Source organism: Euprymna scolopes, chromosome 32, assembly GCF_053919585.1.
Source record: "Euprymna scolopes isolate OS-2025 chromosome 32, ASM5391958v1, whole genome shotgun sequence".
Classification (NCBI taxonomy): domain Eukaryota; kingdom Metazoa; phylum Mollusca; class Cephalopoda; order Sepiida; family Sepiolidae; genus Euprymna; species Euprymna scolopes.
Window position 1 is genome coordinate 91,389,201 of NC_136513.1, and position 27,530 is coordinate 91,416,730.

Here is a 27,530-nt window from a genome sequence, read left to right on the forward strand (position 1 = left end):
ACATCAGGCTGCCGATTGGGTTCAATCCTTGTTTAAAAGTTTAGCCATGCTGACAATGGGTGATACTCAGAAGCACGTGTTCATGGATAACTTTTGTGCACATAAAAAATATTTAAATAAAAAAAATATCTAAATATTTAATAAATAATAATAATAATATATATTATAACTATTATATATATATATTACTGGTCTGGGTGCCCGGCGTTGCCTGGGTGTTTGTATGTGTGTGTTGAGCAAAAAAGAAAACAAAAAGTTGTAATAGGCTGGCAGGCTCGAACCTGTGACACAAGGGCGGAAAAGAAAGTGGAGATGAGTGTAAGGGTGTTGGTTGAGCAAAAAAAAAAAAAAAAAGTTGTAGTAGGCAGGCTCGAACCCATACCATGAAGGTGGGAAAAAAAATGTGACGCATTAGTTGTTGTGCCCATCGCCAAACCGGAAGTGATGTAGGTTTAAATTAAGGCTAGACAATCAAAAAGAAGCGATGACTTTTGAAAATATCGGCGGAAAAACGACCCCTCCCTATAGAAAAGTACCCAGTTGAGGGTGAAGGAATTAATGTTTTTGGCCAATTTTTCGATATTTGTCGCCCAAAGAGTCGAGTTTCAAAATGATACCAATCTCATGAAAATCCATCGCTTCTGTTGGAAGTTTTTGTGAGACATACAAACATAGATTTAAACAGATATTGAGATTTATATTATAGACTAGCGGGGGGGGGGGTACCCGGCGATGCCCAGGTGTCTTGAGGTAAATCAAAACTCCGGGGGGGGGGGGTTAAATAAAAAAAAAATGTTTTGGTAGGTAAGTATGAGAATCGAACCCGTACCCTTGAGTTGGAAATTAATGTGTGAAAAAAAAAAGGGCAACGTTACCCATTAGGCCACCGCGACATACATACAAGATACCCAGGTTTGAATTTATTTATTGAACTATAAAAACAGGCGTGCGCAATAAAAGTTAACTCTGCTGCTTCCATTTGACCTAATTAAGAAGGTCAAATAGAAGTTGTCACGAGAGGACCGTTTTTGTTCGAGGTGAAAAAGTTAACATTTTTTGCCAATTTTTTGATATTTTTCGAGCACAGTTGTTTACGCAAGTTTGACTGTTTTTGTTTTGTCCAGATTGAATAACAATTGTCTGATGTACGACATTGATCAAAGCTGATTGCTTCTGGACATTTCCCGGCGCAATGCCGAGAACATTGTTTGTTGTTAACTTTGAATTAGTTTCGCTTTTTATATGAAAAAGCCTCATCACCATACGAGAAGCCAAAATAGCAATAATTTTGTAAAAGTCGACGTAAATAAATTTAGATGCGACGCACTGTCCGAAATCGTACATATTATTATTTAGGACCCATATAAACAGTTGTAAGCGATTGTAACGACATCGGAACCGTGTGCTCGAAAAGCCTTTTGAAGACATACACGAAATGGTCACACACATTTTGCCTTTTATATATATAGACTAGCGGAGCTACCTGGCGTTGTTCATGACCGTATAAACAATGAGAAAATTGAATTTGATTTTGTAATATATTTGTTATTCTTATGAGAGAGGAATTTTTAATGTTTATGTATCATTTGCTATTTCGAGCAAAAGAATATTTTACCTACCTAAGACGGGTATTACATGTATGAAATAATTGTGTCTTACCTAGGGTAGGTATATGAAATAATTTTACCTCTGCAAGGACGGGTAATATACAACACATTTATCTCATCAAATCCCAATCCAAGTTGGGGTGCCCGGGTGTTTAGAGGTATGTCTGTTTAAATATTATAAAAAGCAATATTAAACTTCTTAAAAGAATCGGAAAAACAAAAATAACGGTGAACATGATGGAAAAAAAAAAGAAAAAACGAAAAAATGGCCTAAATTAAAATAAAAAAAAAAATTATCGGATACCTCGGATCGAACCTACAGTCTCTGCCACTTAGACCATTGTGCCATGATCGCGTGAGCGAATGGAGGTTGCTTTTTATAATATTTAAACTAATTCAAGGAACGTCTTTTGCGCATGCGTGTTTGGCTAGATTGTCATGAAGGAACGATTTTTTGCTACCCCTCCCTGTAGAAAAGTGTCTTGTTGAGGGTGAAGGAATTAATGTTTTTAGCCAATTTTTCGGTATTTGTCCTCTGAAGGGTCGAGCTTCAAAATAATATAGATCTCTAAAAGTCCATCGCCTGTATGGAAAATTTTTGTGAGACAGTCAAATACACACACACACACAAACACACATTTTGCCTTTTATATATATAGACTAGCAGGGGTGCCTGGTGTTGCCCGAGTGTTTGGAGGTGTGTGTAGGGTGGGAGTAAGTAATAACCCTGTTTAAATATTATAAAAAAACGGTGTTAAAAAATTCAGAACCCCGCCCCCCCCCCAAATAAAACAAAACAAAAAAAAACGAACGAACGTAAAAAAGAAAAAGAAAAATGAACGGCAAAAAGCAGAAAAAAATGGCATAAATAGCCCTGTTTCAATACCTCGGATCGAATCTGCAATCTTAAGATAACAACTGATGGCTGATGATCTGTGTTTGGAGGTGTGTGAGGGGGGGAGGGTAAACTAAAGAATAAGCGAAGTAATAATCCTGGTTAAAAACGTTGCCCGGGTGTTTGGAGGTGTAAAAGGAAAAAAAAAGTTTAGGTAGGGAGGTAGGCTCGAACCCGAAGCCTCGAGACTAAGGCGAAAAAAAAGTTTGACACATTACCCCAACGCCAGAGAGACAAACAACTGAGAACTGACAAAATCAAATGTTTAAAAAAACTGCAGGTGGTTTAAACTAACGTCAACGTTTTCTAGGTCAAACATGACATCATCGTCGTAGTAGCAGTAGGAGAGAAAATGAAGAAACGATTGTTTTGCTACCCCTCCCTGTACTAAACTGCCCAGTTGAGGGTGAAGGAATTAATGTTTTTACTCAATTTTTTTATATTTGTCGTCGGAAGGTTCTAGCTTCAAAATGATACCCATCTGTTGAAAGGTTTTGCGAGACATACAAACACACACACAACATTTTGCCTTTTATATATATAGAATAGCGGGAGTACCTGGCGTTGCCTGGGTGTTTATGTGTGTGTGTTGGGGGGAGTAGATGGAAACTAAAAGTAATAACCCTGTTTAAATATTAAAAAAAACGAATAAAAAAAAGAACAGTGTAAAAAGCTTTGGGAGGGAGGTAGGTTCGAACCCAAAGCCTTGAAGTTAATAGTCTGATGGCATAGCATTATGCCACGAAGGCAAGAATTTTAGAAAGAGTCAAAAATAACGATTTAAAAACGAAGGTGGTTCTCTAGGACAAATATCACGCCATAGCAGCAGGAGCAAAGAAACGAATTCACAGCGCAAATTTTGCTTTAAGATAAAAGTGTCCAAAATAAAAGAAATTTACGTCGTTTCATAATTTTCAGATATTATGATCTCGGTAGCATATAAAAAGTTATAAGGATCAAGCCGAGAAGCAGCCGGAAAAAAGCCTTTGCCGGACATACAGAAAAAATGCACACACACACACAAACACGAACACACATTTTCGTTTTTATATATATATAGATGGGCACTTTTATTGATAGCACACACATGAAACTCTAGTCTCTGAAGTAATCTCCTCTGGCTGCAACGCACTTTTTGTACTGTTCCAACAACTTTAGGAAGGCCCCATGGATGTCCTCTTGTGTGAGTATGTCAATGACCCTCGTCACAGCCGCTTTCATCTCCTCAGTTGTCTCATAACAGCGACATCTAAGTTTTAGGGAATAGCTAAAAGACACGAAACAAGGTCTGGACTATAGGGAGGGTGAGGAACTGTTTTGATGCCCATCTTGGTCAAATAGTTTGTGACAAGGACAGAGTTGTGGACCGGTGCATTCGCGCAAATCTTATGCATCTTCAGTTCCTGGCAAATAATTGTGTGTACAGTTCCCACACTGACATCAAATTGTGCACTTATTGTCTCTATAGACACACAACGGTCCTTATTCATGAAATTCTTTATTTGGTCAATCAAAAAAAATAAAAATAATATCTAATCGACTTTATTCATCAGCTACTCTACACTGATTCCAACATTTCTCAAACAATCACTTCCATGCTAATATTTCAGTTTTTAGTTTATCTTTGAATTTATCATCGCCAGTTAAAAACTCCATTGTTTTGAAATGATGCTACATTTATTTCCTCTTTTGTTTTTATGAAAATTGATCACCTTTTATTCTTTTTAGCTCCTTACGTCAAGTGGCTTCATACCTTGTCTGGAGCGTCTGCCATATACAAATTATCAAGCCTCATCTCGAAGGATTCCAAAAACATCAAAATGATACTGTTGGCTCTTGTTCCTCACTTGTTGATTGAGAACCCTAACCGTAACCCTAACCGTAACCCTAACCGTAACCCTAACCCTAACCCTAACCCTAACCGTAACTCTAACCAGCCGGCACTAATTTGGTTTTATGAGTTTTATTTAACAGAGACAGAAATCAAATGAATGTGTACGAGCAAGAGAGAGGAGATTTATAAGGAACTAGACTATCTGTGACCCGTTGGGTCAGTATGTTATATTAGCTATGGAATTAATGTATGAGCGTGACACTTGTGATGTAAAGAAAATAGTTTTTTGTAATATAACAAGCATTTCTATGAAAATATATTAAAATGAAAAAAGAATATAGATAGATTTCTATGAGTCTTTCTGTTTATAATTGTTTATTTTTGAAAAAAAAACTTACAGCCATTGAATTATAAGTGGTTTGCCATACTTATAAGTAAATGTGCACTGAATAGATACCATAATACTTAAAGTTAAATTCAAATTTTAATATATCTTTTAATTTAAGCACGAAGGAAAATAATAATTGGGATGCTGAAAACGTACACAGTAAAACAGTAAGTTTCATTGTCGCGTTGAGTATTTATTTGTAATGCAAATTAAAAAAAAATATTTTTGGGGTTATTTATTTATGTTGGTAGTGTAGAAGAAAATGTATGAGTGTTTTTTAAGAAAGGTTTATTAAAAAAGGAGGAAGGCGGTAGGTAAATCGACGTAAAATGCTCTTATGGTTGTCAACGAGTCAAAGTAGTTTTAATTGTAAGAAAATTACATTAAAATAACTTAAACGTAATACGGAAATGAATGATGTAAAAAAAAAAAAAGCAGAAAGTATTAACAATTGTTTATTTGGATAATTTCAATGCGAAAAAAAATTGGGACGCTGAAAACATACACAGTAAAACAATACGTTTTATTGTCACGTTGATTATTTAGTATAATATATATCGTATATATGAAACAGGTCGATCATTATACATATTATTTGTAATCACGTTTTGCATTTGCTTCCCATATCTTGAAGTTTTTTATTCCATAAATTTAAGATATTCACTTTTCTAAGGACGTCCATTTGTTCAAACAAAATGTGTTCAGCGATTTATGTTCATTTGTTTACGCTGATATGGGTTTATGTTTATGTATTCATGTGCAACCGGAAGTCGTAAACTGGATGTTAGGTTACAACACCCGTTACAAGGTCATTTGAATTTTACAATTATATAGATTGTCATGGTAGGACATTTTCTCCATAAAATGATGAGGGGAGGTTCTGTCATGATTTCTCCATTGCCTATGACCTCACTCAGATTGTTCAGGAACCTACCCGTGTGCCCGATAATGACGGCCAGTATGCGAGCCTACTAGACCTTTTTCTCACAACTTGCCCTGAACTATGTTCAGTTTCTGTTCTGTCACCTCTTGGATCTTCCGACCACTCTGTTGTATCAATTAAGATAAAAATGAAATGTAATAAGTCCCCAGACGTACCTCTTCATCGTACAGTATATCGATACACTAAGGCTGACTGGGATAGCTTCCGTACATTTATATCTGATCTACCTCTGCATTCCATGTTTAAAAAGGATGTGTCCTCTATAGTATTAGACCTAACTGAATGGTTAATTGTAGGTATTGACCATTTCATACCCTCTAAAAAGTTTCAGCAAAAACCTAACAGCCAGCCATGGTTCTCTCCAGAATGTGCTGCTGCCATTGCGCACAGAAATCACTTTTTCCACTGCTTCAAACGTAATAGATGTATGGAAACTAAAGCCGTTTTCAGGACTGCCAGCAACCATTGTAAGAAAGTAATAAGGAACGCAAGAGTGTTGTATGCTCAATCTGTTAAGTCCAAAGTAGCTGAGCAGCGGCTTGGTTCCCACCAGTTTTGGCAAATAGCAAACAGAATCCTGAACAGAAGCGTGTGCTCCATCCCAACTATTATCAATGGACCTGAGGTAATCTCGTCAGCATCAGACAAAGCCAAACTCTTTGTCAAGAACTTTGCAGCTAATTCTACCCTTTGCGACCAAGACCGCCAACCCCCAATATTTCCTCCTGTATCAGAAAACACGCTATGTGATATACGTATATCTGTACGTGATGTTGAGAAGCTAATCAAAAACCTTGATTCGAGTAAAGCAACTGGCCCTGATGGTAATCCAATTATAGTACTCAAAAAACTTCAACCTGAATTAGCGCCCATACTTACAAAACTGTTTAAACGTTGTCTTAAGGAGAATAGTTTCCCATCTCCCTGGAAAATCTCATCAGTATGCCCTGTATTTAAGAATTCAGGTGATCGCTCATCCCCCTCTCAGTACAGGCCAATAAGTCTCCTGTGCGTCATGAGTAAGTTGCTAGAATCTGTGTTAAATACAGAAGTAATCAAACATCTCAACAAAAATAACCTTCTTAGTGACACTCAATATGGTTTCCGTTCTGCTAGATCTACAGCAGATGTCCTTACAGTTATATCGCATAGGATTAGCAAATCTCTCGACGGTGGCAATCTTTCTAGGGCAATTGCTCTTGACATATCTAAAGCCTTTGATAGGGTATGGCATAAAGGTTTACTTCATAAGATCGCTAGCTATGGTATAGCTGGAAAAGTCTTCTCAATTATTAAATCATTTCTTTCTGATAGGTTCATAAGAGTAGTAGTTGAGGGGCAAAAATCAGAAGCTCACAGTATTAATGCCGGTGTCCCTCAGGGATCCATCCTGGGCCCAACTCTTTTCCTGATCTACATTAATGATCTTCCAAATCATATCCTTACATCATTTGTAGACATTTATGCTGACGACACTACCATTTATGGTACCACATCTAAGACAGTAAACGACCAAGTTCTCTCCAATTCTCTCTCCTCTGATCTTGAGCACGTAGTACAATTGGGGAAAGGAGTGGCTGGTTACTTTTAATGCATCTAAAACCAAGCTTCTCTCTTTACATCATCAACATTCTAATCCACATTTGTCATCAATTGAAATGAATGGCTCTCGTCTTCAGGAGGCCTCAAGTTTTGACAAGCTTCTGGGCTTGACCATTACTCCTGATCTTAAATGGAACACGTATATCAAATCTGTTGCCAAGGCCGCTGGAAAAATGGTGGGATCTTTCTATCGATCCAGTAGATATCTCACTGCTGATGCTATTCTCTACCTATATAAGAGCCAGGTATGTCCAAGGATGGAATACTGTTGCCACATCTGGGCAGGAGCTGCTAGAAAGGACTTGTCCTGCCTTGATAGAGTTCAAAATAGACTTCGTAGCCTCGTAGGAGATGTCCTTTTCTCCTCCTTGCAACCTCTATCTCACAGAAGAGATGTTGCGAGTTTGTCTCTGATGTATCGTTATTTTCATGGAAAGTGTTCAACTGAGCTTCAATCTATGGTCCCCCCTCGCCAAACTTTCACAAGAAACACTCGTCTAGCTGTAAACACTATCAATAATTTCCCCCACTCTTTATCTGTGCCTAAACCTAAACGTAGATTCCATGAACAAAGCTTCTTTCTTAGAACTGCACGCCTGTGGAATTGTCTTCCGTTTTCCTGCTTTCCGGCTGACTACAATATGGTTGTGTTCAAGTCTAAAGTAAATAAGTTCTTGATGAGCCGTTCCATATAAGTTATTAAATTTACCAAATTTTCATTACTAATGATTACTATATTGACCAATTTCTACTGTACACTCTTTAACCCTTATCTTTGAGTGGCCTCTGGGCCTTGATAATGTGGTGATGCCTTTGTAAAAAAAAAAAAAAAAAAAAAAAAAAAAGTCTGAAGATATTACAATTTCTTATAATAATATCAAAAATGTATAATTATTATTATTCAAAAAAATATATTGAAATTGGAATATAAAAATGTTCTTTTTAAAAGTTTCTGGAAAGTGTTGAATACAGAAAATAAAAATGTTCCTTTTCGAAAGCTTCTGGAATGTTCTAATTTGTGGTGTTCCATTTTTAGAGCGTTTCTGGAACTTTCCATTCACCAAAACTATAAAAGAATGCTGATAGTGTCAGCTCTTAAGTTGAGGTGAAGTAATTGATGTAATTAATGTAATGTGTAATTGAGTTGTTTGTATTTATTTGCTTCCCCACGAGAGAAAATTAGGCACAAGGCTGTTTTTTAATGTCGAGAGGAGGAGGGGGACCAGCTCCCCCGAGGGGGAACTGGTAGTGACAATTGGTATGAAGAGTTTCCCCTATATTGACCAAAACTGATTGCTTCAAGAGCAGTGGTCTGATATGTGAGGTTGCCCCCATGTATTACTTTTAGTGCAGCATCTGCAGAATAGATACTACACTTTGATCTTTGATCCCGGGCCAAGAGTTGTTACGCCACTCCAGATTGTCAGATGCTGACTAGATTAACTCGGGCGAATATTTCCTGAGATCCAAATCCGATCGAAAGGAATCTTATAAAATGAATCAATTACAAGCACCCTAAAAAAAAAAACTGAACACATGTGATGATTATAAAGATTTTCTGATCTCTCTGACCAAAGATACTACACAGATACTACACTTTGATCTCTGACCAAAGAAATATTGTTATTAATAACAGTATCAATAACTCAGTCTTTCTTCTAAACGCAAACTAGATTAAATTAAGGACTTGCTTATCTCCCTTAGATCATTTGATTTGTAAATATTTTTGTATTTCTTTGTTTTGATGTACAACTATCATGGATATCCGGAATTGCCCAAGTGGACATGAAGTTCCGTTTGGAACACACCTGCTATACTAAGAATATTGATCACTTTCATTGTGGGCAATGGTGATACCCCCACAACAATTTCAAAAATAAAGGAACGGATAAAAACACAAAAATGCACAATGAACATTTTGACTTGTAACTTATATTCACTTAACTTCTTTACGCGAGTAGTTTTTATATTCTTATTTCTTATATAAAAATATTTTCTTGTAAAATTTTGTATTTCTCCAACTTTTCATTTATAAAACTCTGTTTATGTTTTACGAAGCCATTGCTATCAGATGACTCTTCTAGTATTTTAGTGTTTCATTGTATTTTCACTTTATTGTGTATGCATTTGAAGAGAATGGATGTGTTTCCAAACTCAGAATACTGTCCTCTAATGTCAGAGGCAAATACTGCAACTGACCAAAGAAACGATGGCTGGATAACATCAAGGCTGATTTTTTTTTTTTTTTTTTTTTTTTTTACATAGAAGTCACCACTTATCAAGGCCCAAAGGCCACTCGAGGATAAGGGTTATTGCGTGTACAGTAGTCAATGGGATAATATCGTAGTAATCATTAGTAGTGGAAATTTGGCAAATTGAATTACTTAAGGCGGAACGGCTCATCAAGAACTTGCTTACGTTGGTTTCCACCCACATTACAGAGCATCTGGTCAATGATCGTAATGCCTGGAGAGTGACCATTAACACCAGTGGTGATATGGCAAAAACGGCGTCCCACCCCAGTAGCTGGAAACGGAAGATGTTAAATCATGCAGTAGTATTAGTAGTAGAAGCCTCCCTTCGTTAAATCATAACTTGGTGCTAGTGCACTTATTGGTCTGTGCTGAAATAATAACGTTATTATTTAGAAAACCATTCTTAACATGGGGTTTTGTACCTATTCTGTACTTTAACCTTGCAATTTAATAAAAAAATATCATAAAACTTTAGTAAAACTTGAAAATACTGCTTTAAGAAAATAGCGTGGATCAATAAGTGCACTAGCGCCCATAACTTTTATGCCCTGATTCATATTAAATGTTCGCGTGGCTTTTTATTATACAAACACAACAAGGTTGCCTCTACCTCACTCTCACCTTGATATCAGTAATTTTACTATCGTTATTAGCAAGAGAAAAAATTATGCTCCCTCTGGTTGCACTTTTATATATATATATATATATATATATATATATATATATATATATATATAACTATAAAATAAAGTTATATATTTGGATTTTACCGTCACTGGATTATTTATCTTCCACCAGACTATCCATTCATGTGTAATCACCTTTTTCTTCACTATATTCCTTCTGCTTCACTTTTTTGTTATCAAGTAAGATCTTTGACTTACTTGTTGTTTCATCAAATACTTTTGCATGCAAAATCCGATCCCGCATTTTGCTAATTCTTACTCTCTGATGAGAAGGAAAGTATTTCTTCGAAACTCCGCGGATTATAGACTATCCACTTATCTTTCCACTATATAGACTATCCACTTTTCAGATTAAATATGTTTTTAACTCATTTCAAAGTGTGTTTTTAACATGTTTTATTAACTGTTTGCTCATATATATATATATATATATATATATATATATATATATATACATACATATATATATATAGAGAGAGAGAGAGAGAGAGAGAGAGAATAAATGATAAAAGTTATATTCCAAAATTCATGATGTTGACCATCTTATAATTTATTCCTTTAATTCAGTTGACTTATACAATTCTTGACAATATCTGTTTTGTAGCACAAAATCAATCACTTAATTATTATATCAATCAGTGAATCTATTATGCCCTTAACTCATCAGAAGAAATAGCAACAATTAATCCGTTAAAAGGAATTGAAGTGTGGTAAAAAGGTATCTGCAGCTTCTCTTTCAATTTTCAGATTTTCACCATGTCAAATCACATTTTAATTCCTTTTGACGGATTGATTGTTGCTATTTCTTCTGATGAGTTAAGGGCAAAATAAATTCACTGATTGATATAATAATTGATTGATTTTGTGCTACAAAACAGATACTGTCAATAATTGTATAAGTCAACTGAATTAAAGGAATAAATTATAAGATTGTCAACATCATGAATTTTGGAATATAACTTTTTGTCATTTATTCTCTATATTGCTCTGTAATTACACTGAGCTTCTTAAATAAGGATTGATATATATTATAAGAAAATATATTTATACAGATATATATACTACAGTAGCTGCTTTCCCCCCTCTCTTCAACAGAAGAAGAAGAAGACGAAGAAGAAGATAATGCCAAAGAAGGTAATATCATGGTAAAGGAACATATTCTACACTAGCCAAAACCTCAAGGAGGAGGTAATGCCTTGAAGGATGGTCTCAAAACAACAGAACAGATACTACACTTATCCTGAAAAAAGGAGAGGGAGGTTAATGCCTTGAAAGATGGTATCTTGACAACAGAACAGATACTACACTACCACTTCCCCTAACAAAAATGAAGAAGGTAATGCTTGGGGTAATGATATGATAATCAAGCATGTACTACACTGCCCACCGCTCTGAGTTGAGCATTGAAAGATTTAGTCTGAATTAAATGCATTAAAAGATAGTAATAGTATAGTGGCGGCTTCAGACAGACAGACACTGACTCTCTATTATTAACAACTAGTGTGGGTGCCTGGCATTGCCCGGGTGTAGTAAGGAACCCCGAAAATAAAAAAAAGTGGTAGTAGTGGAGGAGGGGGGGGGTCAAAACAACAGTAGGCAGACTGGGTGGGAAAAGGTGTTGCTAAAATAAAATTAAAATAAAAAAGGCAGGCAGGCTCGAACCTGTAATGCGAAGAAGGTGCCCGGTGTTGCCCAGTGCCCAGGTGTGTGCAGGTGATGTAGTAAGGAACCCCGGGAGCGAGTGTAAAAAAAAAAAAAAAAAAAAGGTGTAGTAGCGGGTGGGTGGTGAGTGGGGGCCAAAACCACAATAAGCAAAAAACCGACCCTTCTTGTAAAAAACTGCCCAGTTGAGAATGAAGGAATTAATGTTTTGGGACAATTTTTTCGATATTTATCATCCGAAAGATTGAGCTGGAAAACGATACCGATCTGGTCAGGATCCGTCACATGTGTTGAAAGTTTTTGGCTGACACACACACACACACACACACACACACACACATTTTGCCTTTTATATATTTGACTAGCCTGGGTACCTGGCGTTGCCCGGGTGTTTGTAAGTGTTAAAAAAAAAAAGTGGTAGTAGCCAGGCAGGCTTGAACTCATGACACAAAGGCGGAAAAGAAAGGGAAAGAAAACCTGATGTCTTACCGCTACTCCATTGCATGACCGGAAGTGTAAAGCGTTCAAATTTAACATGGCTAATCAAAAAGATGACTTGCAGAAATGGCATTGCTTTTAAACCTCCGATGAAGGTCGTTTTTAATGTGGGGGTATGAGACGAATGGATTCGCCAATCATTTTTATAACCAACGGCTGTGCTAAACAACCAATAAAAACGTTTCAAAATTATTATAAAAACTGTCGAATTTTGGATTCAATCCATTCGCCGTTAACTACGCCATGGACTGCATTTGATTCTTGGCCGCCATCTTGGTTACTGATCTGAACTACGCAGCCATCTTTGTTCAACACAATGTCTCAAAACTTAACAGTTAACTATGTCATGGACCAATTTGATTCTTCGCCGCCATCTTGGTTACTGATCTGAACTACGCCGCCATCTTTGTTCAACACAATGTCTCAAAACTTAACAGGGGGAAAAGCATCGCCTCCAGAAAAGGGGACACGCTTACATTGACCAACGACTAATTACAGAACAGATACTACCCGGCCGGAAGGTCAGGCGCCAGTCGTTTTTATTCGATTAGTTTTGTTTTATTTATACAAAAAAAAAACTAACAAACACTCGAAACAAGGGAATTTTACAAAATTCAATAAAAAAAAAAAGATAAAGACAATGTCTGTTTGCAAATCTGAGATATTACAATATAGGAAGTATAAGAAAACTTCTCCTGGAATCTAACTGATGCGAGAACCCCGATGCAAAAAGCCTTTCGTGGACAGACACACAATGTGGGGGGGACAAGCATCGCCTCCAGAAAAGGGGACACGCTGGCAGTATCCAAATAAATAGTAATTGTCTCAGGGTTTCCTTTACCAATTTTTTTTTTTTTTTTTACATTGGGGTCACCACTTATCAAGGCCCGGAGGCCACTCAGGGATAAGGGTTATTGCGTGTACTATAATCAATGGGATAGTATTGTAGTAATCATTAATATTGGATATTTGATAGAGTGTCTTACTTAAGGGGGAGGTTTGTCAGGAATTTGTTTATGTTGGACTTGAAGACATCCAAGTTGTAGTCAGGTGGAAACAGGCAAACGGAAGAGAGTTCCACAGTCGTGTACTTCTGAGAAAGAAGCTTTGCTCATGGAATCTATGTGTGAATTTAGGCACAGATAAAGAGTGGGGAAAATTATTGACAGTAGTTTCAGCCAGACGGGTGTTTCTCATGAAAGATTGGCGAGGGGGGACCAGAGATTGGAGCTCGGACGAGCACTTGCCATGGAAATAACGATAAAACAAAGACAGGTTCGCAACTTCTCTTCTGTGGGAGAGAGGTTGCAGGGAAGAGAAAAGGGCATCCCCACTAAACCACAAAGTCTATTTTGTACTCTGTCAAGGCAGGATAGGCTGTTTTTAGCGACTCCTGTTGAGATGTGGCAGCAGTACTCCATCCTTGGACGTACTTGGCTTTTATACAGATAGAGAATTGCATCAGTAGTGAGATATCTTCTGAAGCAGTAGAAGGATCCCACCATTTTCCCAGCGTCCTTGGCAACAGGCCTGATATACGTGTTCCATTTCAGATCAGGAGTAAAGGTCAAACCCAGAAGCTTGTCAAAACATGGAGCCTCTCCAAGACGAGAGCCATCGATTTCAATTGATGCCAGATGGGGATCAGAGCGTTGATGATGTAAAGATAGAAGCTTGGTTTTAGATGCATTAAAAGTGACCAGCCACCTCTTCCCCCACTGTACCATGCGCTCGAGATCAGAGGAGAGAGAATTAGAGAGAATTTTGTCATTTACGGCCTTTGATGTGTTACCATAGATGGTAGTGTCATCAGCATAGATGTCATCAAATGATTTAAGTACGTGTTTTGGGAGATCATTGATGTAGATCAGGAAGTGAGTTGGGCCCAGGATGGACCCCTGAGGGACTCCAGCATTAATACTGTGAGTCTCTGATTTCTGACCATCAACCACTACTCTTATGAGCCTATCAGAGAGAAATGATTTAATAATTGAGAAAACATTTCCAGTTATACCATAGCTGGAAATCTTGTGAAGTAGGCCCTTATGCCATACCTTATCGAAAGGAAGCCTTTGTCAAGAGATTCACTAATCCTATGAGATATAACTGTTAGCACATCTGCTGTAGATCTAGCAGAACGGAAACCATATTGCATGTTACTAAGAAGGTTATTTCTGCTGAGGCAGTTTACTACTTCTCTATTTAATATGGATTCCAGCAGCTTACTCATGACACACAGGAGACTTATTGGTCTGTACTGAGAGGGAGATGACTTATCACCTGAATTCTTAAATACAGAGCATACTGATGAGGTTTTCCAGGGTGTTGGAAAGCACTTCTCGGTAAGCAGTTTTGTAAGTATGGGGACAAGTTCTGGTTGAATCTTTTGTTGCATAGTGTGTTGTCTGTTATAGGAGGAAATATGGGGAGTTGATGGCCTTCGTCGCATAGGGTAGAATTAGCTGCAAAGTTCTTGACAAATAGTTTGGCCTTGTCTGATGCTGACGAGATGACCTCAGGTCCATTGATGATGGTTGGGATAGAACGCACGCTTCTGTTCAGGATCCTGTTTGCTATTTGCCAAAACTGGTGGGAACCAAGCCGCTGTTCAGCTACTTTGGATTTAACGGACTGAGCATATAGCTCTCTTGCATTTTTTATTACTCTTTTACAATGGTTGCTGGCAGTCCTGAAAGCAGCTTTAGTCTCAGTACATCTATTACGTTGGTAGCTATGGAAAAAGTGATTTCTGTGTGCGATGGCAGCAGCACATTCTGGGGAGAACCATGGTTGGCTGTTAGGTTTTTGTTGGAATTTTTTGGATGGTATGAATCGGTCTATGCCTACAATCAACCATTAGAGGTCACATCCTTTTTAAACATGGAATGCAGAGGTAGATCAGATATGAATGTACGGAAGCTATCCCAGTCAGCCATAGATTATCGATATACAGTATGGTGGAGAGGTACGTCTGAAGACTTATTACATTTCATTTTTATCTTAACTGATACAACGAAGTGGTCGGAGGATCGCAGAGGAGATAGAATGGAACATGAACATAGCTCAGGGGAAGTTGTGAGAAAAAGGTCTAGAAGACTTGCATACTGACCGTTAGTATCGGGCACATGGGTGGGTTCGTGAACAATCTGAGTGAAGTCATGGGCAATGGCAAAATCATGACAGAACCTCCCCTCATCACCTGTCTTATTTGAGTTGGTCAGCCATTCCACATTGTGGACATTGAAGTCACCGCAGATGTGAATGTTAGCCGAAGGATGAGCAGACAGGATGTGGTCAATTTTCTCAGATATACTCTTAAAAATAGTAATGCTGCTGTTGTGGGGGCGATAGAGGGCAAATATAAATGTGGTGGTGTAAGCAAGTACAACCCAGAAGCACATATAAGGTAAATAAGGTTCTTTTCTGGAGATATCCCTACCTACTTTCATGTTACTCCCTTCTTTCTCTCTTGGCCCCGTTTTGTCCAGCAGTCTTATGAACTGAAGAGCCTTTCTGTGCGCAGTTGTGCGTGTGTGCGTGCGTCACTCTCTCTCTCTCTCTCTCCCTCCTTTTTTGTCATTCTCCCCCTTCTCTCTCTTTCTCCTTCCATCTCTCTCTATCCCTTTTGGTTGCAGAATAGTTGCTGTGTGTTGATTTTTGAAAAGTGGAAGAAGCTTGTTAGTGATTGGCTGTTCTGGAAACAGTCCCAGAAATCCCTTTTTTGCGTTTCTTTCGAATGAGTTCCAGTTAAGATTTTTTGAGAGCAAGACTCTTTTCCGGGATTCCGTTATGTGAAGACCATCTGACATAAATTCATTCAATCACTTTATTAAGGGTAGAGAGCCTTTATTGAAGCGATTTGAAATTTGTGTTCCGAAATACACCATTCATTGAAAAGGAAAAGAGTGAACAGAGCCTGTCAACATTTTTATTTCTCCCTTTTCCAAGCCGTTGACAGAGTGACTCGTCAACATTAATTTTATTTCCTCATCCCCCTTTCAAAGAAAGGTTTACTGATTAAGAGGAAGCCTGACGACCTTTTCGGAGAAAAGGAATTTCAATTCGGACTTGCTGCGAGACTAGGATCTGATAATACCCTAACTCACCACAAGAAAATAATGAAACGAATGGAATTGAAGGAAACAAAGACTCAATTGATGGATAAGATAAATGTGTCGTTTATTTACTGTTGAAAGAATGAATGTTTTAGATATAACACGTGTTCATGTCCGCGCGGGTGTAACCATTGTTCGTTGCGGGACTGGTGTTGTAGAAAGAAAAGGAAATGTGTGTTCATCTCAAGTTCGGGTCACTATCGTTTGTTCGCACGTGGCAAAAGAAGTGAGTAATGTAATAGAACGAGAAATGGCAGTCCATCGTGTAGACAAAGAAGAGGAGAGAGGGTTGATGTCAGTTAGCAGTCAGCTACGCGAAGGTATTCTCAGGGACCAGTAGTAGATAGAGAGAGAAAGAGTGAGAATGTGTACGTACAGTCTGTTAGCTTTTTGCCTCACATAGTAGCAAGTGGTTTGAGGTACACGCCTCCCTTTCGGGAGACGACGGTTCATCAAACCTCTCAGCCCGAGAGCTGGTCCTAAAAGAAAGAAGCTGCTTATTGCTCTCTCTTTTATACTCGTTTCCGGTGGTCTTTTGCGCATGTGTGTATTTCCTTTGAAAGCGGAAGTGACGTTGTCCATGCGTACGTGTATGTGAGTACATGTGTGTACGTTAGCGTGTGCGTATATACATGTGAATGTGTATGTACGCGAACGTGAATATATGTACGTGTGTGGACGTGGGCGCATATGTTTGTGTGTGCGTATGTATATGGCAAGTAATATAGCTTGAAATGTGAATGCGTGTTTTTGTGTGAGACTTGAAAAGGCTTGTGCAGACTTTATTCTTGGGTTGAGAGAAAGTCCAAGTTTAAACCTTTTGAGGATTTCGTTTGTTCTGAAAAAAGGACAAAAAAGAAGAACAAAAAAACTTAAAAGAACTTTGAGAACTCTTTCTTTCATGTTTTTTCACTTTCAGACCTTTTTTCTTTTATTTTTATTTTTGAGGGAAACGAGAAAGTTGACCCCTTTTTGGGAAGTCTAATTTCGAGACTTCATTGTAAAATTGCATTTCTTTCTTGGTATTTTTTCTTTCAATTGTAATTTGAATGTTTGCTCTTTATATTATTTTTTCTGGCTTTTGTTAACGTGATAATTTTTACCATTGCTTTTGGGAAGCAAAAACCAATCCGACACTCACTTTTCCCAAGTAAACTTTGGACTTTTTAAACCTTTTTCAGGGACTTCTATTTGTTCTTTCCTTCCTTTTTTCTTTGTTGTTACTATTTTCTTTTTTCTCCTTATTTTTTTAGTACATGTTTCTCTGCAAAGTCGAATTTTGATAACTACCCAAAAATTCTGACAATGGTGGCTTTGTAAAGACATAAGATACTCATGAAATACTCTCAGACATGAGTAATTTTCTGGTACAATCGAGAGAGCTCACTTTCTTTGCAGCAGCCTTGGCAATGTCCTCAATGTGTTTGTTCCAATTTATTTTTTCTTACATCAAGTGGCAGTTCTTCCACATTATTATAGCGAAATTCAAAAATTGAAATATTAAATTTCAGGTGAAACCAGTAGTATTTACTGAATTGTCAAAAACTTACAGAAATAAAGTTTTGCTAAATTGGACAAAGATTTTCAATTTTCAGAAAAGATTTACCTCCCTTTTGTTACTATTAGAACCCTTTGGCTTCTTTTTTTTTTCTTTTTTTGCAAAACTCCATTTTTGCTAATTGTCTTCAAAAAATATTTTCATTAATAATTCATTTTCTACCTTATCGTTTTTCATAATTTTTGGATATGATCATTATTGTGACATGACAATTCAGTAGATACCATTGGTTTCACTTGAAATTCAATATTTCAATTTTTCAATTTCGCTACCAGAAAAATAAGAACCAAACTGGCTTCATGCATGCTCTGGAGTGATTTCCGACTAAAAAGATTTTTTTTTATTTGGCTAAATAGATTGGCTAATGCCAACAAAACACTCAAACTTCAGTCTCATATGCTAATTGGACCGCCACCCTCCAACCCCATCACACATAAATAATAACATGGAGGACTCCAGAGCACTGCTTGACACCCATCTCACCCCGATGTGAAAAGGCCCATGAATCAATTCAACAAGACTATCTCCAAAACCTCATTTGATGCAGCAATTTAGCCAATTTAGCGATTGGCTAACACGAACTACACGTATGAACATATCCGGGTTCAGAGAATTCATTCACCTACCCTTTCTCTTTTCATCATCGATTTCGCTACGCATGTTAGAATTTAAATATATCAACAAAATGCCAACAAAACAGGCGATTGACTTTTTACCTTTTAGATGAAATTAATTTAAATGGAATCAACACGCTCACAATCTACTTTTGATTGCATAAATTTTGTTCTAGAATTAATTAGAGTCGTTTGTTTGTTTCATTGGGAGTGACACCACTAACATCACGCTGGTCAAATGAATACGGCTTGTTTTGGCCAAGTCATGCCCCCCCCCCTGTGGGGGCACCGTTGTGGCCATTGGGCCAAAATCAAAGTGTAGTTTCGACAGCCCATGGCTGTCGTGCAAGTCAACGGAAAGCGCTCGAAGCCCTTTGTTATCTCTCGGTCGGTTCGTCAGGGTTGTCCGCTGTCGCCCCTGCTTTACATCCTGCTGAGACGTGGGGAGGCAAATTCGGCCCTACGTGGAATGGCTCTGCCTGGCGGCTCAGCTGCCAAGGTATCCGCGTTTGCCGATGAGTCACGGTCTTCGTGTCGAGCTTCAGAGACATCGAGATCATGTCGGAGGCGCTTGCACAGTATGAAAGAATTACGGGGGCCAAGATAAACCACAGCAAGTCTGTCGGACTGCGGTTGGGCGCCTGGAGTGGTAACGCAAACCTCCCGGCGTTCTTCAGCTGGACGGATGGCCTGGTTCGGATCCTTGGCGTGTGATTCGGACCTGGTCTCCAGCTTGATAAGAATTGGTCGGAGGTACGGTCAAAGGTGGAGGCTGCGGTCAATGCGTGGCTTCCTAGGAAACTTTCCTTAAAAGGTAGAGCTGAGGCGTGCGCTACATACATCTTCCCTCTCATCCTTTACCGACTGGCCATACTTCCCCTGCCTGCATAAAAAAGCTCTTGTCGAACTTTTGTCCTCCCTCCTTTGGGACAGAGGAAGACACTGGGTGAGCAGACAGGTCTGCTTCCAACGTCCGTGTGAGGGAGGTTTGGGAATGCCAGACTGTAAGTGTCATCGAGACACCGAGAGGCTGGCCTTCCTGAGCCACCACCTTCAAGAAGATCAACTATGGCACCCCGCGATTACTGCCGCCTTCCCCGACCTCATTCTCGACCTCGCTATCGAGAGTCGTCGCAGGCCGCTGGGAGACTCAGTCTTTCTGAAAGAGTGCCGAGCCACGCTAAAACGACTACCAAGGTCCAGCAACCTTGTGACTGCTACCCGTAGGGAACTCCACAGGGATCTAGTAAGGGGGGGCCGCCGACGACCCGCTATGTGCGCATTTGGGTTGACAGCAGAGTGAGATCCGCTCCACGTGGAGTTGGGCGCCGGGTTTGAGTCATCTGAATAATTCAGAGTTCTCTCTGACCTGGCGATTGGCCCGAAATGCACTTCCACTTAACATACAATGCAGTTCTGGGTTTTTGGAGTCGCCTGCTTGTCCCCGTTGCGGGACAGCGGCCGTAGAAACGACCGATCACGCTTTCTTCGATTGCTGTGAACTCCGCCAGTACTGGTCGTATGTCAGCAAGGTGACGGCTTGCATCGATCCTGAGCATCCTTGCCCAATTACTGTATCCAATGTCGTTGACAACGTGAGACCGCCGTGGGACCGGAAAAGACAAATGGTCTACATTACGATCCTGGCCGTGGCGAGAATAGTGATTTGGACGTCGCGTCTGCAGGGTGGCCGGGGAGTGTTGCCTTTTTCTGATCAGGATCTAATCGCTTTCTTTAAACACCAACTACGGGTGAAGATCAGATGTGACAGAAGAAGGCTGCATTATGCGGCATTTGACAGAAGATGGATACATGTAGCAAGTCTGTGTGTACGAAAATGAGCCAAGTTTGAATACGTGTTCCCCGCCTAGGTGTGGAACGCGCAGTTCTGTCAAGCATAATCCATTTTCAGCCTCTTAGCTAGCTGGGTAAATGCTTCATCCCTCCTCAAGTAGGAAGCCTCCAAGATCCCCATCCCCTCCTATCTGCAATTTTTTCTTCTCACCCCTCACGCTAAATTTCACCCATCTTGGAGAGAAAGAAATCAATCACTAACTCCCCATCCCTCACCCACAAAATTTTCTTTTCTCCATTTCGTCCCATCTATAGAGCATCCCCACTTAGAGACCTGCCTGCAGGAGCTAAGGTTCCTTTACAAACCAAGTGAAACAGACGGTCTATCAACTAGACGAGGTTGGGAGGGTCCTACTAACCCCCTTTTTTTTACCTCCCCCCATCCCGCCCTCGACACAAATGAATTATCGTATCATCATTGTTATCTTTTTTGTTTTTACACGGGAAATAAAAAATGTTTTAAACAATTCGGTGCCAAGTAGAACGTCCCCAAGTACGAAAGGGCGAATGCGGTATTATGGTGGAAGAAGATTCTAGCTAAGAGAAACTTTTGTTCAGTTCTAGAGTGACAAGGATGACCAACGACCCCCATCTGCCCCCCTTTTGAGTTGGCCTTGTGCCTAAGTTTTTTGTTCATGTTCTTTTTTTTGCCTGAATAAAAGATTTAATATCTCAAAGTGTAGTATCTGTTCCGGCAGATGCTGCAAGCAAAGACCATTGCCCTTGTGGCAATCTTCTGGTTCATGTAGGGGCAACCCTACTTGGGCCAGCTGGCAAATCTCTATCCAGCTCCCATTTCCCACCTCTCGGGAGCTGGTCCCCTTTTCCCTTCCCCCTCCCCTTCACTCCTCACATTAAAAAGCGGCCTTGTGCCTAATTTGCTTGGTGGGGGAGCAAATAAATACCGCCCCCCGGGGCTATCCAGCTCCCCTACTCCCCGGGGAGTTGGTCCCCATTTCCCCTTCACTCCTCATATTAAAAATCGGCCTTATGCCTAATTTGCTCGGGGGAGCAAATAAATACCAACCCCACATATAAGACCATTGCCCTTGTGGCAATCAGTTATTGGTCAATGTAGGGGAAGCCCTTCATACCAAATGTCACTATCCAGCTCCCCTACTCTTCGGAAGTTGGTCCCCATTTCCCCTTCACTTTCCTCATTAAAAAACGGCCTTGTGCCTAATTTGCTCAGTGGGGAAGCAAATAAATCCAACTAACTCGGCCGGGGTGTAAGCGGAGGCTCCCAAAGTGACGACTGACGCTACCAGTCATGTCGACCGAATCCACCAGTGCCAAAGGATTCCAGCAGCTGCAGCCATCTCAGCAGCAGTTCAAACAGCCCTTACCAAGGCTAATAAGTTTTTCTACTAATGCAATTCTCTACTGCTTGCCTTCTGAGACTCACCAGCAGCAAACTTCACTCTCAGTCTCCAGCGCTTCCAGCTCACTCCAGTGGCTTCCTGCTCATTCCCGCAGCCCTTGGTGCCTCCAGCTCGCTCCAGCGCCTCCAGCTTCCTCCTGCAGCCTTTCTGCCACCTTGCTTGCACTTCGCTCCTCCGGCCTGCTACCTCGCTCGCACCTTGTTCCTCCGGTCTGCAACCTGGCTCCCTAGCGACAGTTCTCAGTGTCGTCCGTGTCTTAACACTGATCCCCCGTTGTCAGTGTCGTCTGTTCCTTAACACTGACCACTTCATTCTCAGTGTCCACCATTCGTTTCCGGATCGCCCTGACGCCCAGCTTATTGTTCCAGACCCGGCGAGCAACCCTGAACCATGCTACTAATAGAGTACCTGTTCCAGAACTCCAGACCTTAAGCTCCAGTGACGTGCGACCTTCCAGGCGACCAGCATCCAGATCATACAATTTTTCGCTTCCTTTGCAAATAAAAGGCGAACCCTCGTCTTTAACCAAACAACCTGTGTCTGCCATTCTTCTTTGTCTTTTTGTTGTTTACCTTTTTGTCTGTGTCTACCTTGTTAGTTGTTGGATCGATTGTTGGTTGGGTCGATTGTCTCCGGACGACCGGCCCCGCAACAAGAGCGCCCCACCCCCATCTTCCACACAAAAATAAGAACCGAGAGGCCTTCAGAGCACTGCTTGAATTCCACCCCGTCCCCGATGTCAAGAAGTTAGGGTAAAGAGATCTTGGCCGGTTAATTGAAAGTGCTCCTTGATGATTATGTTTGTTGTTGTTATCTTGCTGTTGTCGATGGTCGTCGTTGGTAAAGAGACCACGTGACCGCCGAAACGAAAACGAGGTTCTGCGATGAAATTCGTCGCGTCGTCAAAATTTCGTCTTCCTCGCACGAACCAAACAACAACAACAAAAAAACTGAGTTCGACACACGTTATTTTTTTTTTTTTTAATTAAATTAAATTAAAAAAAAAAAAAGGAAAACATTAAACGTAACAAAGAGCAAACAACAGCAAAAACGGGGTTCAAAAAAGGTTTAAAAACAAAGAAGAAACCCCCATTAAAAAAAAAAAAAAAACGATTACTTTTTCTAAATGGAGCGACTCTCCCCTTGTTCGAAGGTTGCACACGAATTTGAACACAGAGCCATCGTGCAAGTAAGTCGAATTATTATTATAACCTTCGGTTTAATTTATTATTAAATTATTTTGATTAATAATTAATCCATTTTTAATTTAACTATTAATTAATACCCGTATATATTCTGCTTTAATTGTTAATTGATGCTTTGTAGCATAAAAGACGCCAATTTTTGTTTCTGACAACCACAAAATAATTAACCTTTGTTTATTAAAACTCCGACTTTTTAATTGATTAATATTGATTTATTAATTAAACTAAATAAAAAAAAAGATACGTCTTTGTTTTTAACTTTCAAAGCTGTCGTTTTAGAACGTCAATCTTATTTTAGGCGTGATATAAAATAGTATTATTAAAAAATATAAACATTAAACAACCTCTTTTAAAAATAACCTTTTACTTGTTAGTATTATTATTAACCAAATTTAGTTATTTTAAATAATAAAAAAAAAAAGTTCCTTATTGATCGTTTTCAAGAATCATTGGGTTCTCCAACTGGTTATAATTATTATTTTTATTCTTTCGGACTTTTTTTTTTTTTTTTTAGAGGGTGTGGGGGGGGTCTGTTGCCACTTGGACTTAGGGTTAGTAGTAGTGTACCTGGTTTGCATTTATTTTTATGGGAGTGGTTTTCTAAAATTACTATAAGAAGTATTGTAAAATTTCTGTATTTAAATTTTACATATAAAACATTTTTTTCTTATGTCTTATTTTGAGATAAGGTACCAAAGCTGCTTTTGGAAAAAAAAGTTATCCTTTTATTTTGTATTTCTTTACAAAATCGTTACTTATTTTACTTAAATGTATTAAAAGGTCTTTAACTGACATTTCAAATGTTTTTTTTTTTTTTTTTTTTTCGTAATAAAAAGATGGGTATTTTCCTAATATCCCTCTCTCCTCCAAGTTGATATATATATACATATTACAATCATTTTGTATCTATTTGTCCTTGTGGGGTACCATGTGGACTTAGGGTTAGTGGTAGGCATACGCCGTATGCCGCATACGGTGCTTTATTTTTATTTTTTTTGGGGGGGGGGTCTATAAAATAACCAAATAAAGTAAGTTGAATAATTGTTCGGTGTTTATTCAGAATTATACTTAATTAAAAAATAAAAATACAAATTTTTGTCACAAATGTCATATTCCAAAATAAAGAAATAAAAAAAATGCAAACTAAGTAGTTTTCATTTTTAGTTAAGAAAATGAAATTTTACGATTTTTAGCAAATAATAAAATAACACACTCCGTCAATCTCGATAGTCAAATGGAGTTGTCGGCCTTTGAATTTTAACAGATTCGAAAACGATATGGCCACTCTATGCCTTTTTGCTTCCTCATGAATGTACCTTGATGGTACTTCTACAGTTTATCGCCGAAAATGAAAACGCCATTTTTTTTTTTCGCGCACCTGCTGTTAAAATCCGAGGGAGAAATCAGGGTCAATGTCAAGTTCCTTTCCAACTCCCCAAAAAACTTTAAAATGACGACTTTTATGTGTTTTCAATGGTGTTGAAAACGAATATCACATTTAATTTGGGGGCAGACAAGTAGGTACTAGTGCACTTATTGATCCGATAAAAAAGTATTTTCAAGTTTAATTAAAGTTTTACGATATCTGTTTTTATTAAATTGTAAGGTGAAAGTACAGAATAGGTATACCCCCCTTCTCCATGTTAAGAATGGCTTTCTAAATAACGTTATTATTTAAGCATGGATCAATGTGCATGGAGTACCCGTTACCGATAAGTAGTTTTCATGATATGAAAGAAATTACTTTTTTAAAAAAAGTGGGGGATCACTTTTTTATATAAATTTAACATAAAATGAGCACCCACTTTTTAGCCACCCAGTAATTTCTTCACATCATAAAACAAATTTAACTGTGATATTCATTTTTAGCACCCCCGAAAACCAGCGCTGTTTTATTTATTTTTTTTTTAAGAGGTTCTTTCATTGTTTCATCTCATAATTTAAGACGCTAATTATGCTGTCAGTAAATTTACAAAAACATACTTTCGTTTTTCGCTCTTTTTTTTTTGTATAGTTATTAACAGATGCTTCTGCAGTTTAATATTTCACATACTCTTCTGCTTGTTTAATGTCGGCATGTTACTTACAAAAAAAAAAACAGTTTATTAAACTACAGAAGCAAAACACCTGTTAAAAACTATACAAGTTCTATAATTGAATACTCTCCTCTAAAAATTAAACAAACGAAAAACGAAGCGTCCTAACTAATGAAAAAAAATGAACGAATCTCTTAAAAAAACAGCGCCGGTTTTCGGGGGTGGGGGGGTGCTTAAAATTAAATTTGTTTTGATATGAAGAAATTACTAGGTGGTTAGAAAGTGGGTGCTCATTTTACGTTAAATTTATATAGGAAAGTGATCCCCTACTTTTTGAAAAAGTAATTTCTTCATATCATGAAAACTGCTTATCTGTCGCAAAATTAAATGTGATATTCGTTTTCAGCACAGTCGTCGTTTTAAAATTTTTGGAGAGTTGGAAAGAAACTCCTAACTGCATTCTTAGTCATCACTGCCATCCGTAGTTGTTGTCGTCTCACCACATTTTTGACCAATTAACCTCTGGCACGCTTTTGGGTGGGATTGAAACCGCTATCTTCAGACAATGTTCATCTGGAACCGTAGAGATTCAACATCTCTATCAACTGTGCCACTGTGATGGCTGAGAATGCAGTTAGGAGATTCGAAGTTCCTATCCGTCGCGGTTACCACCTGACGAAGGCCAGAGGAAGTTAGCCGAAACGTTGTGAACCAATAAAAAAGATCCCAAAACAACAACTAATAAAGATGAGACTAATAGTCCGAAATAAAAATAAAAATTAACATATAATGCTCATCTCAAAAAATGAATTCCAATTAAGGAATAATATATATATATATGAAGACAGGTCAACATGTAAGAAAATTTGTAAGGTTATGTCTTTTATTTAAATGTTTATTTACATAAGTAATTGGTAAAAATAAAATTGACACTTGTGACATCTAATATTCCCCCAGGCGAATTTAGAAAGCCATTTTTAACATGGTAAGCTTTGTTAACCCATTAATACTGGAACGGAACTCTTCCAAAATGAATACAATCTGCTTCATTGCATTATGGTTTTATTTTACAAATACTCAAAATGCTTTTTTTTAATGTTTACGAAGTAATTTTTTTTTTTTTTTTATAAATAGAAATAAATCAAACGTCAACATATGTTTTAAAGTACAAAATTCACAGAGGCACTTTTGTGCATTGCTGTCGCAATAACTTTTTTGAAGACCGGAGAACAGGGGGAGACTATTCAATTAAAGAACCGGTGGAAACAACTCTAGTATACCGTAATGTGAACATCTGTACAATCACACACACAAATTATCTGAACATTTTATCGAATTAGAATTAAAATTCTAATAACACAAAAGGTTTTTTTTTTCTTTTAATAACATTAAACTATAAATTTTAAAGTATATTTTCTTTCTTACGAAAATTTAATTTTGATAACTTTTGTAAGGGTGTTGACATTCAAGTGAAACAATGGGACCTACCTACGTAATTATCAGGTTTCAAATGGTAACATATCCAAAAATTAGGAAAAACGATAAGGTAGAAAAATAATTATTAATAAAAAAAAAAAAAATTGTGAAATCGCTGTTAGGGTTACTAAAGAGATAAGGTGAAAAGGGAGATAATCAAGTTCTATTACTTACGTCACGTAATGACCATAATTCAAAATGTCAGATAAATTTTATTTTGTTATCTAACCTGGCTATTTCGACTAATAGTGTGCAGAAAAAAAAAAATAATGGCTGAAATCACCTTTGTGAACTATGAAACGGAACACGTAAATTTACCGAAGCAAAGCAAGCATTTAACATTTTTTGTTTGTTTACCTAGCCTAAATGTTTTATTTGATTTATTCACATTCTCGTTAAATGCTAAATATTTCAGTAAAAAAAATAGGTAGAAGAGTAACTTGTTTGGCCTTTGATAACATTTATTGGTTTGGTATTTTTTTTTTACGACTGCCCTGGTATAGTGTAAACACCCCTAACCTCTAGGTGTATCAGAAGCGGCCATTAAAAATCACGTGCTAAGAACTTGCTATCTTTTCGAAAAATTATAACTACTTGAAAAACGTAAATCAGACCCTAATTTTTTTTTTTTTTTTTTTTTTCAATTAAAGGAGCAAAGAACAAATTAAAAAAAATAACAGGTTTAATAGCAAATTATGCAATATTAGTTTTTTTTAAATCGGTTTTCTTTAAAAAGATTTGAAGAAAATAAATGAGATTTAACTTACATCAATTATAAAAAAAATCGGTATAAATTCCAAAAAATCACTTACCTATAAAAAAAATACTATTGAATGTTTAGTTCCATTCTTCATTGTCCAGAATTTATCCATATTTATATTTTAAAATTCATTTTTTAAATAAAAGAATTTTTTAAACGC

General features: G+C 38.0%; 1 protein-coding gene across 4 annotated transcripts in view; it reads left to right on the forward strand.

The window, feature by feature from the left end:
* Window positions 1–22,760: 22,760 nt before the first annotated feature.
* LOC145256493 (E3 ubiquitin-protein ligase UBR2-like) overlaps window positions 22,761–27,530 on the forward strand; it is a 262,146-nt gene continuing 257,376 nt past the window's right edge. For all 4 annotated transcript variants that reach the window (XM_080115440.1, XM_080115442.1, XM_080115441.1 and 1 more), the window contains exon 1: window positions 22,761–23,082. In XM_080115440.1, the coding sequence (XP_079971566.1) occupies window positions 23,020–23,082 (63 nt within the window). In that variant the 5' untranslated portion in view covers window positions 22,761–23,019. The remainder of the gene's footprint in view (window positions 23,083–27,530) is intronic.